Here is a 19253-nt window from a genome sequence, read left to right on the forward strand (position 1 = left end):
TTTTTAGATAGTTAATTAGGTTCTTATTTACAGAGATGAAACTTCAATCTTTAATCAAATTCTTTGCCCAAACAGATATTTAACAGGGTAACTTCAGCTCACATTTTTTTTTTTTTTGAATCTTGATTTAGGTATGTTCTAGCTTCAGTGTGAATGTCCTAGAGTCTCATTAACAAAAGGAAGATTCTCTGTGATTGTCCTTTTTCTCCCTAATGAAGCTTTTTAAATCTCAGCAGTCAAAGGTTTGCTATTTTAGTAGGATTTTATTTATAATGTTGGGGGAAAATTAAAGTTAGACTGAACTCTTTTAATTTTTTCCCCTGTCATATTTAGGAAAGGGAAATAAAACTAATATGCAGTGAAAATACAGGGAGTGCCAGAGAGCTGTGGATGTTCTTTCACTATAAAGAAAAATGACTTAATTTGGTAACCACTGGAAGTTTTTGTGATGACTATGATATTTCTAAGGCTGCAAAAACTATTAGCAAAATCCATGGTTGGTTGTTGTTGTTGTTGTTGTTGTTTTAAAATTTGTATTTCACTGATGTAAAGATTTAAAAAACCCTCTAAATAACAAAAATACTCTTGGGCAATTCCTGCTGCATTCAGAACGCAGCTCTTATTAATTTTTAATGGATAGAACTGTGTCTTAGATTCATACTTCTTCATGGCAATGGGAGTTTTTAAAAATAAAAGAAACTGAGACCTGTGAAACATGACACAGGGAAATAATTTTCCTCATATTAGCATGTATACATTTCCACCAGAAAGATACAGGACTTAATATGATTTCAGAGTTATAATTGAACACCTATAGAAAAATATAGGGGACATGAACACGTGAAAACGAAGCCATCTCAACCGTGTCTTGCAAAACATCCTTATTGAACGTGTGGAAGCTGGTCAGATATAATTAGAAGACCACTGGAGTTAGTCAGAAGCCCTTCCTTCTCATTTATAAAATGAGAATAAAAATAGCTTGGAACTAAGCAATTCCTGAGGGAACACAGGTGCAAAACATCTTATAAAAGTGTCAGCTATTATTTGGTGTTTGCCTCAGGCACAGATCTGGTTGTGTCACTCTCTGATCTGAGCCCCTTAGTGGCTCCCTGCTCAGCCCAGGCTTTGGCTGAAACTCGCTGGCCCGGCATGACACTCACATTGTGAGCTGGACCAGTGTCCCCTTCTCTGATCTCTCATGTTTTGTCTCCTTTATATGCCTTATGCTCTGGCTTAACTCATTGGGTTTATTCATTTTTCTCTGCACGTGCTTTGTACTTATTTTTGCCAATGTTCTAATTTTGTCTGAAATACTTTCAGTGTGCTGAAATCCCTATTCTTAAGATATCTTAAGTCCTCCAGACTGGATTCCCCCTTTCTTCATATAAATTCCTAGTACAGTCAGTCATCACAAGCCACCTGCTATTAGTAATACCTGTATTATTCCTTTTGACAGACTAGGAGAATTTTGAGGGTCAGATTTATGTCTGATATATTTTGGTACAACCCCATGAAACCTACCATTTTTCCACATGTCAGTGATATTTAGAATATTTAATGAAACCAAATTATGGATTGTGTGAGTTGACTTGAAAAGTCATAAAAATGAACTAAATACCTAAGTAAGCAGACAGCATACATATTTTCATTTATTATTGTAACACAAAATATATTTATTATATTACATGAAATTAAAAATAACCTCCTTGACTTGTCACACTATCAAAGGAAATCACAAAGTAAAGCAAAATAAAGGAATTTTTAAAATCATCTTTGCTTATCTGTCTCATCTGAGAATTCTCAGTGGGAAGTTATTATATTATTATTCATCAATGCAAAGAACAAAGCTATACTGCTTGAAGGCAAGTGTGCAAAGAGATATAGGGCTTAGTACTATTGTTGTCAAGTATGAGTAACAACAACTAAAATAGGTGTATCTAATGCTTTTTTAAAGTCACATATGTGAAAAGATATACCTGAGACCACCTTCAAGTCAAGTTGGACCTATTACCTATCAATATCCAAAGAATATTTAATCTTCAAGAATGTGGATTTGAAAGGTTTGATAACACAGTTTGAGAGAATAATAAGGGAAGAATAATATTATCATAGATCAGGGGTTGGCAAACTTTTTCTGTAGAAGGCCAGATAGTAAATATTTTTTAAAAGATTTTATTTACTTATTTGATAGAGAGAGAGATTACAAGTAGACAGAGAGGTAGGCAGAAAGAGAGGGGGAAGCAGGCTCCCTGTTGAGCAGAGAGCCTGATGATGCAAGGCTCTATACCAGGACCCTGAGATCTTGACCCAAGTCGAAGGCAGAGGCTTAACCCACTGAGCCACCTGAGTGCCCACAGATAGTAAATATTTTTGACCCATGTGAATCCTGGGTCTCTGGGGCAAGTGCTCATCTCTTCACTACAGCCTAAAAGCCACCATAGACAATACAGAGATGAATAAGCATTGCTGTTTCAATAAGACTCTACTTACAAAAGCAGACAGTGAGTTGGATTTGGCTCATGGATAATGGTCAGTCAATCTCTTAGATTTTTGGTTATATGTAACTGGCATGATAATGAAGAAGAAATAATTTTTCAAATAAATTGTTTTATGCAACATAAATTAACTACCATAAACAGTCACATTAATTTAAATGTTGTGAACTTTAAAAAGAGCCAGAAAATAAAAGATGAGCTGAGACATACAGATTTTTATCATTAGCCGCCCATAAGAGTCAAAAAAGAAATTAGGGTATCTCAAATCATTAGTAAAGTATTTCTTAATCCATGTTTCATTGAACTCTTATGAACCTGAAGATGTTAATAGATGTTCTGAGGATGTTTCTGTCACATAAAATTTGTGAAATTCCATATTAAATACAGTTTAGTGGTAATAGTAGTAAAAATGTCAGGTAGCTTTTATGACTCTCTTATGGTATGCCAAGTAGTTTCTACTATTATCTCTCTTTGAGAGGTGTGTACACTAAAACCTACAGAGGTAAAGTACTGTACACCTAGGTCACTTGGCTGGGAAGTTGTAGAGCCTACTCTAAAATCCAGTTTTCTCCTCCCTGTCAAGCTCATAGCTATTGAATAATACATACTGACTCTCAAACAAACCTTTTAAAAATACTCAAGCAGTGTCAATACACTAATGTACACTTCACATTTCCAAGGATACATCACTTCTCAAATTTACTTGACCACGAAAAAATCAGAAATCCTTATTAAGAATATCACGGAGTGGTGGTGTTCCCTAGAAAAGAGTCTGGAAAAGGCTACATGCATCATGATGGTGATTCCTAAATCTAGTTGATCATTAGAATAATCTGGGAAACTTTAGAAACATACACTGAAATAATTTCAATCAGAATTAGGGACAGGTAAATGAATCAATTTCTGAAACATTCCTTCCTGAGATGATACTGATCATATGCTAGTTTAGAGATATTCCTTTGTTCTAATTCTATGGAACTAGAAATTTTTGCATACTTCATCCATCTTTGAGAATCCTTTTCTGCCTAGTCATAAGAGGCAGGTGCTTGCAGAGTGATATCAAGAACATGAATCCTCAGTTCCTAAAATTACCAAATATATGGCAAAAACAGCTCATTTAGTTGCTTTTTTACTTCCTAGTATAAAAGAGTATCCATGAAAATAAACAGGTATTGTTAATCTAATAGGATTTTATTTTATTTTGGCCTATATTACTTTGTTTAATTATAGAATTTTTCATTTTTAGACAAAGGATCCCTTTTCTAACACAGCCTTTGCAAACTTAGATTCTTTTTTTGCAAATTGTACTCTATCTATGTCAGAGACTGATTTTAGATATGCCAATATTTTATTGTTCTTGTCTACTTGTAACTCTGTGTTGTCATGGTGATAGGTCCTGATATCACATTTCTATAGACAATTAGCTGAAATAAATCTTTGCATCCAACACATTTATTGGAAAGGGAGATGCAAATGAGTGACATTTTCTTGTTAAACCTGAAGATAGTAAAATGTAGAAAAAAAGACCACAGGAAAGCAATATATTAATATTGCTTTTGCAAATAATGAGCTATGTCCTTATGGTCCTTTCAGTAAGTTTCAGTTGGCTTTTGTTTTATCATCTGTAAAATAAGGACATTAGAAAAAATAATTTCAAAGTTTTTTTCAGATCTAATATTCTATGGTCAACTCTTAAAAGTAGAAAGGATCTGTTGCGGGGGGAGGAGAGGGAGGGGGTGGTTGGGTTATAGACATTGGGGAAGGTATATGCTATGTTGAGTGCTGTGAAGTGTGTAAACCTGGCGATTCACAGACCTGTACCCCTGGGGCTAATAATACATTATATATTAATAAAAATTTTTAAAAAAATTTAAAAAGTAGGAAGGATCTGAACTACAAAAAAGAAACCATAATGCTTGCCTTTATAAATAGGAGAATACATGCAAACTCATATACTAGGGATCCAGCCTCATGCCAAGAAGTAACAATAGTAGTCACAGGTCAATATTAGAGCAAACAGATTGAAAAATCCCAAACAACTAATTTAAAACACACACACACACACCCCACACACAGATTAAGTTACAGATTTATATGTAATATTGTAATTTTTAAGTTCTCAATGTTATTAATTTTTTGTAAGACATATATGATGACCTTATTGTATCTATTCTATAGTTAGAACAATTAAAAGTATTTGACTTTTGTTTATGATCATATGACATAAAGGGGGGAAAAATTAAAAGTTGTGTTCAGAGGACTTTTTTTTCACTTTAGATAGCTTTCTACAGGCATAAAATAATATCATCTAAAAACTTTTTTAGGGGATGAATGATTTTTCTTGTTACTTTAGTACTTTATTCACTCTTTTCATGGTGTCATTAAATCCTTGCAAAGAAGTCTTTATTGTGATATGAGATACAGCAGGCTAGAGGCAAGGGTATCCACAAAGGACAGTATGTTGGAGTGAAATTACTGATGCTAATCAGCAGTGATGATAAAAGTCCAAACTACAGACTCTAAAATAAACCAGTCTCCAATTAATAATGACTATTTTTGAGAAAGATGCCCCAGATAAGCCAACCTACTGATCACTTCAATCTGTCTCTTGGTTATTTGTTTCAAGCTCTTCCTGGAAATCTTGGCAAAGCACAACTAAAAAATAAACCAATACGTTTTTCTTGCACTACCCTTCATAAAACACACTGCCTGATGTATAAACCAAGTTGTAGGAAAACAAAACTAAGCAAAAATATGGTCAAGGTGAATAAGGAGGAGCAGGAACAAAAGATTTACCTAATTTTACAGTAAGATTTTCTGTAAGTAAAGACATTCCTGGTCCCTCAAATTTCTTTACACACACACACACACACACTGAAATCATTGCATGTATGGAGCAGTTTCCATTGAGATGATGTGTGTTAGAATAATCTACACAATTACCATAAAATATGTAGACCCGAGTTATAAAAAAAGTGAAAAATAGAAAAATTATGCTTATTAATATCCTACCACTGACTGATTATGTCTTTCTGTGAGTAAAGCCACTGTTAAAAACAGGCAGATTTCAAACATATCCAATGTTTTGTACAACTGGAGTGAAAGTTTGAAAGGGGACTACTAGGTCTTTCTTTTCAGTTTCATTTTCTTACACTGCTGGAGAGTAAGGAGTGGGCAGCAATGTCTATAAACAGCTGATGGCTGACCTCAAGTCTGAGGTAATCACTAACAGTGACAAGCTCCGCAAATCTCAGACGTGGCTGCAAATCAAACACTGATCACCCCCTGTGCACGGGGCACAGAAGCCCAGTCACAAATCTCTGTAGTCATACTCATCACACAGTTATCACCATTAACAGCAGCATCTTGCAATATGAAGGACAGCAATAAATACCAGTGGGTGAACATGAAAAACTATTCCTACATACAGCTAACCAAAGAGCTAGCCGACCATTAATTCTCTTAAAATTTAAAGCAAAAAACTTTTCCTGATTGGAAACAGCCTATTTTACACCACTCAGAGGTTAACTTGGAAGACATTTATTCTTACAATTCTATTCCCACATGTTAAAGGTGTTCAAGAAAGGGATCATTCCCGATTATCTGGAACTTCTGAAAAAATAAATTATTTTAAAAATCTGATCTGCTCCCATTTAGTGCAGTTCTATAGCGTTAAAAAATGCCAAGGAGGCACAATATAAAAATAATGAGAGAGGGTGAAGGAATTTTATAAATTTAAGTTTTAACAAAACTGACTTCTAATCTCTGAAATTGGTCTGAGATTATACAAATTAAGTAGAGGTTCCACAGTTGTTTACAAAGATGGAAATTCCTCATGGGGAATATTCACTTTGTTCTTCATGCTGGGGTTGACCCTCAGATGAGCAACAGCATTACTTAATTTTTGTTATTTTGTAGCAACTTGAAAGGAGAAGCCATTCCTGAATTCACTCAAAGGCAATTTTAACATTAAATTTAACATTAAAACCCACAACATACCCTGCAAAAACTGTATTTTGCAAAATCAACACTTAGGGAAAGTATTCTCCACTTCTCAACAATGATCCTCCCTTATCTTTATTGTATGAAATTATGATGTTTTCTAAGATTTCCTTTGGATAGAATCTTACAAATGCCCCTGGTGACCCCTTTAACCTTTTGTAGAGAATTTGTAAACCATCTCTTGGAAAAAAGTCTTTAAAAATCCCACTCATATTCTCAAAATCTACCTACTTCTCTGTTATTACAATAAATAAATCCTTCACATCTCTGGAAAGATGCATTCTGTACCCCTTTGCTTAATGCAGAGATCTTAGTTTCTTTGCATTTCATAGAAACTTTTACAATGGCAGAGGGTGGGTGGGATGCAGTGAATTAGGTTTCTGTAAAGTGTTAACTCAACTGAGATTTCTTTACAGCTTCCATTTTTCCCCGTTCTTTCATATCTTTGATCATTAGCTCCAAGTACATGTTGCCTTTTGTTCTTTCTCCATTTGAAAACAAACCAACATCAAACAAATCACACAGACCTAAATTCAATCATTCTTTCTACCCAAACGCTTTCACAGATTTAATATTACCATATTGGGCATTGATGGGGGCACTGATTAGTGAGAAAGCTGGAAAGCCTGCCTTTCTGGGAATATACCCATTGAAGGCAAGTCAATCTTAAACCTTAGCTGGCATTGATATTTGTTAAGGGGGAGATGATTTGGCAAAATACTCCACGTGATTACTTTTCTGTCCACTCTGCTGCTTTCTTCAAGATTTAAATATTAAATATAAATTTTAGAGCAAAACTAGGCAGCTTACCCCAGCATGAAAATATGTTTCTTTAAAATGACCACATACATAGAAAATATGCAGCAGGAGAACATGATTCAGAACACTGAATCTTTTAAAACTAAAAATCGGCCACCTGATCAACTATCTTTTGCTTAGAGTGGGAGAAGCACAAAGGCCGTGCCCACAGAGAAAGACAGGTCCTGGGCAAGTCAAAATCCTGAATTAGGGGCACTGGGTGTTGCCTACAGAAAATCACTTTAAAATGTGACTGGCTATGCAAAGGCTTTTTCAGTTGCATGTAGTATAACCTTCAGTGTCTGACCTAAACTAAATCAGTGTAAGTTTCAAAGGATTAAAAAAAGACCAAAAAGGCTAATTCTTTTTGAGTGAGAGTTATAAAAATACCAAGGAAAATAAATTATTTCTCCCTTTGGGAAGCACAGCACGAGATAGTTTACCACCAAGCCAAAGCTGATAGAGTCTATGTTTCCAATCAACTTCTTTTTTTGTAGGAAATGCTATTGTAATTTATTATTTATGCTCCTTATGTCTTAAAAAGTAGGTTCCAGTGTCATTTTGCCTGGGTATACATAAAAGAAAGATGAGAGAACCTACTATACAGTGACCTTTATCTTAATACAATATTACCAGAACACTGAAAAATTTAGAGTTTTCAAAAAGAGTAGAGAGAAATCCATTTTCAAAGCTTGAATCAGTAAATGTTGAAAAAGATCTTTGCAAATAACATTATTCTTCCCATCAGGTGACACATGTGGCTCAACTTACATTTGAATATACTGATCAGAAAAGATTAAGAAGGGACATATGTTTTGCAACTATACAGGGTGAGATAGAGTAACTGTTTTGACCCACCAGGTGGTCAACCCTGGTCTGGGATGAAATCCAAGATGACCCTGGTTAGGAAGGGGGATGAAGAAGAGGAGAAAGCAAGATGGAAATGAGCAATGTGTGTCATTTTAAAGGATCCATCTTTAAGGATCCAAAGAGGACTCCTTATCTGAACTTTGAATGCTTCTTTAACTAAAAGGAAGAGAACAACACATAAATAAGAAGAAACTAAGGCATTTTAAAGGAACTCTAACTTTTTTATCCTGTGGGTTTAATTAGGATTTGACCAATTATGTCTTCCATCAAAAATGTATTGAATTCCTGTTATATGATTCACATGGGGGGTTGGGAAGAGCAGAAAACACTGTTCTTAACCTCAAAGAGTTCACGATCCAGTTGGAGAGACAGGTGGTTTCACATTCTGTTATTGCATTGTGATCAAGGCACTGAGGTGGTGAAGAGCTTAGATTCTGCAGTCAAGTTTCCTGGATATGAATACTATTTCTACTTTAGAGCTGTGTGATGTTGGGCAAGCTATCTTACACTTCAGTTTCCTTATCTTTAAAACAGTGCTAATTAAAGTATCATCATCATACTGTTGTTATGAAATGAAATAAGTTGTAATACACATAAAGGTCTTGATAGTATTGGCTTGTGATTTATGTTCCTGTTTATAATGATGTATTTAGCATGCTGTGGGAACATAGAGGAAAGGTATGAGACTCAGCCCAGGATGCAGCATAGAATAGGGCTTTCCAGTTGAGATGAGATTTAAATGGGGCTTTGAAATAGTCTAGTAGGACTTACACAGGTATGCAATGGTGAGAAAGTGTAAGACAGCATTGCAAACATGCAGGGAAGAGATATCACTTAGAGTTTGGATACTTGGAGAGTCAATGTATAGAGCTGAGACTATAGTATGGAATTTATATTTTTATCTTGAAGACCCTTCTGTTTTTATCCTCATGCATGCTGGTCATTTCATTCTCTGTTTTCTTTAATAGCCTTACATCTGCAGCCATTAATTTCTTCACCTCTATTCAATTCTACACTTGGCTACAAGGTAATTTTGTTCAAAAAACACATTTAACTAGGTCATCTCTATGTACAGCTTGGATTTTATCCCTTGTTATTCTTTAGACCAAATTTGACTATTTTGGCCTGGTATCCAAGTTCTTCTCTCTGCTGTCCAAAACACATGTAAAAGTTTACCTCTCCTATTACAGTAGCATTCTAGTAACATCCAGTGTCCTGTTCCTATCTCCCACCTCTCTTTTTAAATTTCATACTAATCTCTGATCTTGCTCAAGAAGTTTCCTCTTTGGAATTTTAATATATCCAGATCAATTTGAATTATTTCCTTAAGAATAGTCTCAACTTTGAACATGATGAAGAAAAAGAAAATTTGTTTAACCAAATCTCACACATGTTGATATGCTTCTGGCACCACAGTGCCTTAGTGTTGAGCTTCACAATTCCATGCTTTACTTTAAACTGCTCTTTCCCTTCATTCTCTTTCCATATTGTTCATACATTACTTGTGAGTGGAGGTTTGGCCTTCTAGGTATCTTACTTTCCAGTGTATGTACATCTATAGTATCTTGTACAACAAATAATCCCCAAATGTTTGTTGGATGAATATATTATATGTAAAAATATATAAAACCTTCTTAATAACATGCCAAGATAATTATGTGAAAGTTCCGTATATCTTTTGAAATTAGTTACTTGTTTCTTGTGAGCTAAATTAGAAGAGAATCAAGATTATATTATGGCTTATATTTACTTAGGTATATATAGTTCACATAGACAGGTAGAACATTTATAAAAAGTATTGGAATTCTTTCAACTGAGTGACTGTTAAGCATGAATTTCCATTATAAAATGTAGGTGAAGACATAGAGGAATTGTGAAGTTATAGTAAACCACTGGACATTAGAGTTTAGGAGGAAGGGAACAACCATTTAGTCAATATCTATGGTGTGCCAATCATCACAAGCCTGCTATTTTCTTCATAAATCATCTAAGTAACTCTTTCTAATATATCCTCCCAAGAAAAGTAATTATTATTATGGCCATTTTATAGCTAATACCACCATGGCTCAAAAACTTAAGGAGTCCTTTCAAAATCTTACATCTACATGATGAATTTGGGATTTGAATCTATATCTATCTGACTCTTGAGCCCAAGTTCTCTGAGAGGTTATTAGATTGAGAGTATTTAGAGGTAGGTTAAATAAATTGACAATTTTGGACAAGTAACAAACTTTTTTGGTCCTAGTTCTTCACTTTTATGAGCTTGCCCTAGATAATTTCTATAGCGTTTATAACTCCAAATACTTGTGAAAAGAGGCAACTATTTTCTTTCATTCTGTTTTTTAAAAATCTCATGGCATGGAAAGGTGGAAAAGTTATGCACATCAATGGGTTGTATATTGACATAGCAGGGACATATAATTAGAGTGAAGTGTTGTGAACTTTTTCTTTATATATCTCTTATTGTTTGACATGGTGAAATAGATATTATATTTGTAAAATAAAAATCTAATAAATAGAGGAAAAACTAGCATTTTGAGTAGTGAGTTGGTTAAATTCGAATAACCATTCTCTTATTTACTGAATATTGATGACAAAATTATGTAAATCTTAAATTTTATTCAATGTACTTTTTTGCTTGGGTAAGGCTATTCTACAGTATCTCTTTGCACTCAACTCTCAACTAGTATGCACGTTAGAAAAGAGTAACATGATTCTAGAACCATGTCTAGAATACAATTGCGTTGAGTACTTGCATTTACTTTAATTACCCTAAAAGTGAAAATAGCTAATGTCAAAATATACTTAATATTTTAGAGACCATAAATCTGTTAATAAATGTACTATACTATTAACTATCATTTGATATAAATAATGTAGTTTTACTAGACTTTCAAGTCCTTTACTTCTGAATATTGTGCAACAAATTATGATAATATATGAAAGAGAAACGTCTAGAATAACATTTATGTATAAGAAAGTTAAATACGATAATTATTAAAATTTCCTTCATGTCCTAAGGAATCTAGTTAAAGTGACTGGGTATTCTTGAGTAAACTACAACTGGTTTGAACCCATAACCTGGAATGAACTGAGTGCAATGAAATACCAATACATAGAATACTCTAATCATGATCAGTTTAAAAGTTTTTTTCCCCATATTGATTTCTTTTACCATTTGACTATTGTAGAGAAGGAAGTTGGGTTAGTGATAATAACTGGAAGTCCTTCTCTCAGTCACACTGAAAACTAGCTATGTCTTCTTTTGCTTACGAGATTCTAAGCACCTTTCACAGAACTTGGTTAGATGAAATGAAAATTTTTCATATCAAGCCATCAGTATGACAGATACTCCAAGGCACAAACTGCCATTACATTTAAGGAGAACATTTTGATATATGAATTTATACCCTCAGGGTTCAGGTCTGGCTTGTAGGACATCCTCATTAAAACTAGCCATTTGAGAAAAGAGACTCAAAGCAGAGATAAAAATTAACTCCAAATTACTTAAAAGTATAGGCATATAAGATATATATGAAATACTAAGGACACTGGAAAAATAGTCTTTTTTCTTCCTACCTCTGACAATAGAGTATGACAAAAATTCAGTTCTCTTTGGGGTCTTGCAAACAAAAAATATCTAATGAGCAGAGACCAAATGAGGATGATGCTCTACAACAAGTAGGCCCAATGCATATTCTTAATATATAGACCACAGCTCAGAGGTGTGTCCCAGTGGCACTTGCATTTCCACACACTAAACATAATTCTAGACTATAAATGACTCCAAATACAGGCTAACCAGGCACACCCACATTAAAAAAATCACAATATTTAAACATTAACCTTAAATAAACACATACACTACAAAAAATTCCTCAGAAAACATTTTGTAATAACACAGAAGAAATGCTTAAGGGGAAAAAAAAGTATTAAGCATGCCCAAAATACTTCTGAGGGAAGAGATTATTGTGAAACCTTAAAGATATTGATCAATAAGCCAATTGATTATTTATTGACCACAGTGGTACTTAGGCTAAGTCAATTATCATATAGTTTCACTTACTTGTGGAGTATAAGGAATAACACAGAGGACCTTAGGAGAAGGAAAGGAAAAGTGAACTGGGAGAAATCGGAGGGGGAGATGAAGCATGAGAGACTATGGACTCTGAGAAAAAGAAATGAGGTTTTTGGTAGGGAGGTGGGGGAATGGGGGGCCCTGCTGGTGGGTATTAAGGAGGACACGTATTGCATGGAGCACTGGATGTGGTGCATAAACAATGTATCTTGGAACATTAAAATAAATAAATAAATAAATAAAATTTAAAAAAATTTTAAAAATCAAAGGGAAATTTAAAAATAAGTTTTTCAAACTTTAATTTTAATGTAGTAATCTACTAAGTATGTCATGTGAAAAGTTAGTATTCAATAAATATGGAGGGTAACTCATACCTTAAATTCCTCCAAGATTTTGTAATTTTTCCCATGATATTCACAAAAGTTTTTCACTTCTTTGCACTCAGGACAGCATCCATTGTGTTCCACTTTAGTACACTTTGGGTGAATTTTAGGGCATTCTGGCTGATCACAAACAGGTCCATCCAGAGCACAGACACATGGACAGTTGGAATGCCCTGGGAAAAATCGTTCTCCCAACTTGTATACAAAGCCGCTGTCATCCACACACCCTTTCCCTCGATAGTCATCAAAGATCAGATTGTCATTACTGGAGGTCTGGTCACCTTCATCAGCAGGATAGTCTTCATGACTGATGGCAGCAGAGGTGACCAATCCAAGGATGACCAACAGAAGTATGCAAGCTTCATGAATATGAAGAGCCATCCCCCTCCTCAAAGGCTTCTGGATGTGCTCCTAATATTAAATATACTCAGCTCCTTCCATGGGAATACAAGAAGGGTAGGCTGAAAATAAATATTTAAAGAAGAACAATTTGACATATATAAAGAGAATATGGATTTATGTAAGCCCATTTTCTCAACCTGTTTATTTGAGACCTATCTGGAAGACACTAAGACCTTAAATAGATTAAGTTCATGCAAATATCTACACTTTATTATGAAGTTTGGAGAGTTTATACTTGGCAGTATATGCATTAAAATTTGTCCTTTATTTCACTTGGGAATCTTAAGCTCCGATTTACCTTCTGAATTTCAAAGGTGTGGCTTTGTCTAAATTAAGAAGTGGTTTTACTAAGCCTCAAAAGGTGATTAAAAGTAGTTACAAATGGCTCAAGAATGTTTGAATTCAAATTCTCTGTTGTTCTTTATCACTAAATTAGTGATAGAATATATATGCTATAATTATCTGAATTAGAAACTATGAGATTAGTAAGAAAACTTCTACTTCTAAAAGGGAGGAGACCAATAGTTATATATAAATTATAATTGAGATGAGCTAGTACAAAGGCCTTCCTACTCCTTTACTTCCATAACTGGAGAACAACAATGGTTTCAAATGGGTTACTTGTTTCAGAAAACATAAATCTAGATTTTGAGACATAGATAGGAAGAAAAAATAGTGCAACCATTTCACAGTGACTAAGAGAAAAATTTAATAAATAGTACAAGAGAACTCCATATATTGAAAATAATTTATTAAAAATAAATTTATTTTTCTCATTGTCCATAACTTTATTTTACTCAGGAAGTAAGCTCCTAGTGGGCAGGAAAGATGTACCTGTGATTTTTTTTTTAATGGCAACTTGAATCTAGTGTTTATGGACTACCACTTGAATTAATTTCTTCAATATAAAATATATACCATTCACATTGTCTTGAGAACATATCTTTCTTTTGACATCCCAAACATATTTGCATCTAGTCAATTTTCACAAAAATGCCAATATAAAACTGCTTATTGAAATTCCTTAAAATGATAATATGGTGTTGCCATTTACAGAAAATATTTCTGATTAATTTGGTGACATTGAATCCTATAAGCTTCATTTAGTGTTAGTGGTTGGTGTGGAGTATTGGTAGTGGGCTCTTATTTAAATGTTGAGAGTGACTAACTTATACAAAGGCTCTGGGGAAACTGTGACTTTAGAGAATAAAGAAGTGGTTTTACTAAGATAAGAAAAAGTGTTGTCAGATAGTTCATTTGTCTATTTAAATGCTATTGGCTTTATGCCAATATTGCTTAGATTGTGTTTAGGATATTTTCAGATAATTTATAAATGTTATTTGTTGGTATATTTTCAGAATATAATGAATAATGATAAAGCTCCCTTTTCAGTATAACATATACAAAGGATAATTCAAAAACAAGGTAAAGATGGCTTAAGGACACTTCATCAACTATTATGTTTGCATTTTAAGTAACATATGCAAATTATCTTATGCAAAGTAATAGTAAAATGGAAGGTAGTATATTTATGCCCTCCTTTAAGAGAAAACTGTTCTCTGATATTAGAATTCCTTTTGGGTAGGTAATGATAAAAGAGATGGATATATTTTAAAATATGTCAAAAATAATGAGTCATGACAGAACAAAAAAAAATGCAAACCTATAATTCTACTTGAGAAGCTGGAAGCTCCCTTTGACAAAGCAATTTTTTTTTCTCTTAAATTACTACAGAGGCCACAAACAGAAGCTTCTGAAAAAAGCATAAATGTATTTTTACTGATTAAGCCATGTATTATAAATCTCTCACATATTTAGAAAGTTTATTTGGAAGAAAGGAAGCTATTGTGCTTCCTTATAGTATTCCAGTAGTGTTTGCCAGTACATGCAAAATAAGCCATATGAAATACACATATCATTCAGCTTCAAAAGGACAGAGACAGAAATTGATCTCTTTGCAAGCTACAGGTAGGCATTAATATATTGTATCGGGTTGTGGTAAATGTAAACCTAAAGATAAAAATAGGGGTGTAATGTGTACTTTATATAAACCTTAAATATGTTTTTATTATATGAAATACAATTTGAAATCTGCATGGAGAAAACAAGGTTTTCTTTTTAATAAAACAAAGTTCTTCAGTTATTAAAAAATCCCTTTTCATAATTGAGCTGCTCCAGTGTAGTTAAAAACACTATTTAAGAGAAGAAAGGTTAGAGAAATGAAATGAAAGGTTTATCTGAAGATTTTCAATAAGTAAGCAAACACTGCTAAACTGAGGATCACTTTCTAGCTAAACTTTCCCCCCTCCCCATATTGCTACATATGATTTAAAATGACTGCATCTATTTCTTTGAGAAAACAAACATAACTCATGTCATAAGATACACTTACCTAATCAGTCTGGAGGTTAATGATGGTGGTGGGAATCATAGACCAATATGAACTAAAAGATCAGGTATGTTTTAGGAAAGCAGTTCCTCTTTAATTATCCAAAGAATACATTTTCAGGCATGAATTAAAGGTAATCCATTCTCTCTACCTCCCATTTCAAAACACAGTCAAGAAGCAGTCTCCCGCCCTTCCAGAGAGAAACACAGCAGACACACATAAGAAATATGCTTTGGACTTGTCTTCAGAATTCAAAGCAAGAAGCAATGCTGGTCCTGTAGAAATCCAGACCCCAGTAGCAGAATCATGTTGAACTTATTTTTAGCATTTTCTCAGATCCTTCTATGAAATTTACCGGCTGATTACGCCTCCTCCACACATGAGTTCACTTACACAGTGTTTGGTACGGCAGTAGAGGTGATTTGGCTAGGCTCTGAGGATCACAAACAGCAATAGCATACTGTAGCTTAAAGCCCACTCCGTGGCAGTACCATCAGCATCATCCACAATATGTTGCTTGAATCCCCTCTTACACACCAGAAAATACTAACTGTGGACGTGAAGGAAAGGAGCAACTTTAGCTGGGTTTCTGCATCACTGAGAGCAGTTTGCAGACTGCTGATTTGGAGCTCATTCGCCGGCAGCCGGGAATTCCTCAGCACCACGGACAGCGCCAACAACTGGCTTCTGAGCCCAGCTCGGTCGAAATCCGGAGCTGCTTCTTTAGATGAGGCTAGAGTGTTCTCTAAAGCAGTCGCACTTTATACAGCTGATGCATGCATTAGGAGTGGTAAAGACATTTTATACGCGAGATACTTATTGGCATTGAAATTAAAATAAAAAATACAAAACATTGTAATTATACCTAATGCATTCTTAGATGGGCTGCAGAGATGAAAGTTCTGGAAGAGCATTGCATTTAGATTTAAGCCATCTGCAGTCTTGATTATTATTAATAGATAAAACATAGTCATTGTCAAAGAATCTCTGAAACTGTATGCTCCCCGCTTTTATTCGACCCTTTGGTTGCAGAAATACTTTCTCCATGCTACACGATTAAACTTCAGGTCTTCCTGCAGCTTGGATTTGATTTAAAAAAAAAAAAAAGTAGCCCTGTTCTGCAGTTTGTTCTCTAACATTCAAAATCAATCTCCTGTAATTCATCTAGTCTGTCATTAGGCGTCATTGTAAAGCCGTTTCTTTCAAAGCCTTAGTAAAGATGTTCTGTCTCTAAATTCTTATCAAAATGAAAAAGAAAAAAAGACCCAGACACAAATAAATGAGCAAGAGGTTATTATTATTTTTTATTGGTAACAGTATGAGCACTAAAATACATGTCTAAAGCATGTTTTAAAGCAAATTGTGAATGTTACCAGCTGGCATATTTAACCAGATAGTTGCTGGTTTGGGACTGACTACGTAAGGTATTTTCCAGACCTTAAAGGGGATGCCGTCCATAGTTGGATATGCTGACCTCAAGACCACGTTCGAACAGTGCCATCAGAACCTCCGGAAAACAAATACTCTCCATCATGAGAAAACACGACTGTGTGAGCCTCACTCTCGTGGCCCATCAATTTGTGAATCTGTCCTGATTTAAGATCTAGCAAATGGATAACCCCACTGCCACTCGCCTGAGCTAAAACTCGACCTGAGAGAGAGAGAGAGAGAGAGAGAGAATATCAAAGTTTAATTTCAAGCAGTCACAGTTTCTAAGCAATGAAATACACAATTTAGTTTCATTTGTAATTCTAGAGACTCATATTAGATGTCAGTCATTAAATATAAGGTAACTCTCATTTGTATAGGAAATAATTCCTATTTGTATAGGAAATAATTTTGACATGTCAAAATTAACACATGTCAATGATTATAAAATTTTAAAATAAGGAAGTAAAGGCTAATACCTTACCTACTTTATCAAATTTCCTCCTAGTTTCCTTATATTTGGAATTAATAAATAATTTTGAGAAGATGAGGGTGAAAACAACTAAGTAATGCAGGTTTCTTTTTCAACTGAATTGTATGTAAAAAAATATCCCAAGAATAGGTTTAAAATCTATGTCCCTATATAATGGATAATTTACATGTTAAATTTTGCATTATACTTTAAGTTGTTACAATTATGCTAAATCTTTACTTAGTTATAATAATATACATTTATGCTTTAAAAATTATGAACTTTTTTTGGAGTTGAAGTGAAAATAAATACCTCCAGTTCAAGAATGACTTGGGGTTTTTACTCTAATTTAAAATTCAAAATTCTGTTAAACTAAATTTATATTACATAAGAGCTAAATATAGTACAGAGTATTCTCATAATTTTTATACTGTATAATTTTTAGTGAATAATTTCCTTCAAGTGAAAAATATATCAGCAATCCAGTTCTAATGCTTTTATTAAAGAGGTCTGATAACAAACTATCAGGGAATTTAGAGGTAAGTAAAAATAATGGAATATTTTTACATAAAGTCAGTATGTGGGGCAAAAGCACAATAATAGGACTACCTATGGGATTATCTAATCATACTTAGAAGGCATATTATCATTCCAGTAATAATATTTAAAATTGATTTGCCTACAATCTAGATACTAGATTTTGTACCTGATGTGAATAATTCCATATAATCCTTATAAGAGCTAATGATAAAATAATATTAACTTCATTATATGGGTGAACAAAGAGAGGTTTAGAAAGGTGAAGGAGCTTGCTCAACAGGAAGTATGCAGGGTATGGAGGATGGAGGGAGGTATCATTAAATCACAATCACTTTAAATCCAGAGCCTGGATTTTTAGTCATTGTGTTTTCCACATACAGCATGGTATTGTTATCAATGATGCCCTCCTGACAGATTTTAAGTGGGTGATATACTGTGAAAACAAAATTTGTCTGTTTCACAGTAAAAATTCTTTAACGATGTTGTCATAAAAGTCACAGTGAAATATTTAATCACAAATTATACCCCAAAATATCATGAATATTTTGAAAACAAGGAAAAGTTATAAAAGTAAAGCTAACCATGATAAATATGGCCTATTTGCAAACCTTTGTAACTACTGGGCTTCTTCATCTAGAACAAAGCCTGACACAGCAAAGATCCTTAGGATGGATTAGAGTGTCCAAAGAAGAGATGTGAATATTTATTATAAACCTTCTTCTACTAAGTCTTTGCTGACAGAAGCATTACATATGGATTCCACTTCTAGACTCATTCTATAGGCAATTGCTGCTTGTGACTTTCCTAAGAGACAAACAAATACCTTTTTTTTGTAGTCTTCATACAACAGACAGGAAAGGGGTAAATATTATTTTCTATTTTTGAAATGAAACGGAGTCAAAGCTCATAAAGAAAAAGGAAAAGATTTAGCTTTAAACCATTATCTTTTGTTGAAGTCAAATCAGTAAAAATAATAATTGGAAAAGTTTATGAAGGTTCTTGGTAATTTCTGAAAGTTCAATGAAATAGAGAATATAATATTCGAACCTAAAGATAGGATTATAAAATTCAGCGGCACCATGTCTCAGGTGTTTCAAAAATTTGTCTTTTATATAACAGATTTTAGTAATTTTATGATGAGGTTTTTCAGGTTTACTTGGATTCATTTACAGAAGATCGCAAGATTGTGGTTCTATGTATAACTTATTCCTAAAATGTGTATACATTTATAATCATGTTCAATTTTATTTAAAGTATATGGGATTATTACATGGCATAAAATGTCTGACCTAAAATTAGCTTTAATGGCAATTGAGATGCTAAACCCTTTCTAGGCTAGAAGATTTTCAGAATTACTTACTAGGATGGGTCAACTACCACATTACTATCTAGTTGG

The 19253-nt window shown here is 33.8% G+C and overlaps 2 protein-coding genes across 6 annotated transcripts in view; both read right to left on the reverse strand.

The window, feature by feature from the left end:
• VWC2L (von Willebrand factor C domain containing 2 like) overlaps positions 1–15697 on the reverse strand; it is a 160037-nt gene extending 144340 nt beyond the window's left edge. For both annotated transcript variants that reach the window (XM_082690250.1, XM_082690251.1), the window contains exons 1-2: positions 15421–15697; positions 12618–13087 (exon numbers count right to left, since the gene is read on the reverse strand). In XM_082690250.1, the coding sequence (XP_082546376.1) occupies positions 12618–13007 (390 nt within the window). In that variant the 5' untranslated portion in view covers positions 13008–13087; positions 15421–15697. The remainder of the gene's footprint in view (positions 1–12617; positions 13088–15420) is intronic.
• A 1006-nt stretch (positions 15698–16703) lies between these two features.
• The window catches only part of SPAG16 (sperm associated antigen 16), a 1051960-nt gene continuing 1049410 nt past the window's right edge, over positions 16704–19253 (reverse strand). For all 4 annotated transcript variants that reach the window (XM_082691166.1, XM_082691165.1, XM_082691169.1 and 1 more), the window contains one exon: positions 16704–17068. In XM_082691166.1, the coding sequence (XP_082547292.1) occupies positions 16893–17068 (176 nt within the window). In that variant the 3' untranslated portion in view covers positions 16704–16892. The remainder of the gene's footprint in view (positions 17069–19253) is intronic.

This window comes from Mustela nivalis, assembly GCF_964662115.1.
Source record: "Mustela nivalis genome assembly, chromosome: 11".
NCBI classification, from domain to species: domain Eukaryota; kingdom Metazoa; phylum Chordata; class Mammalia; order Carnivora; family Mustelidae; genus Mustela; species Mustela nivalis.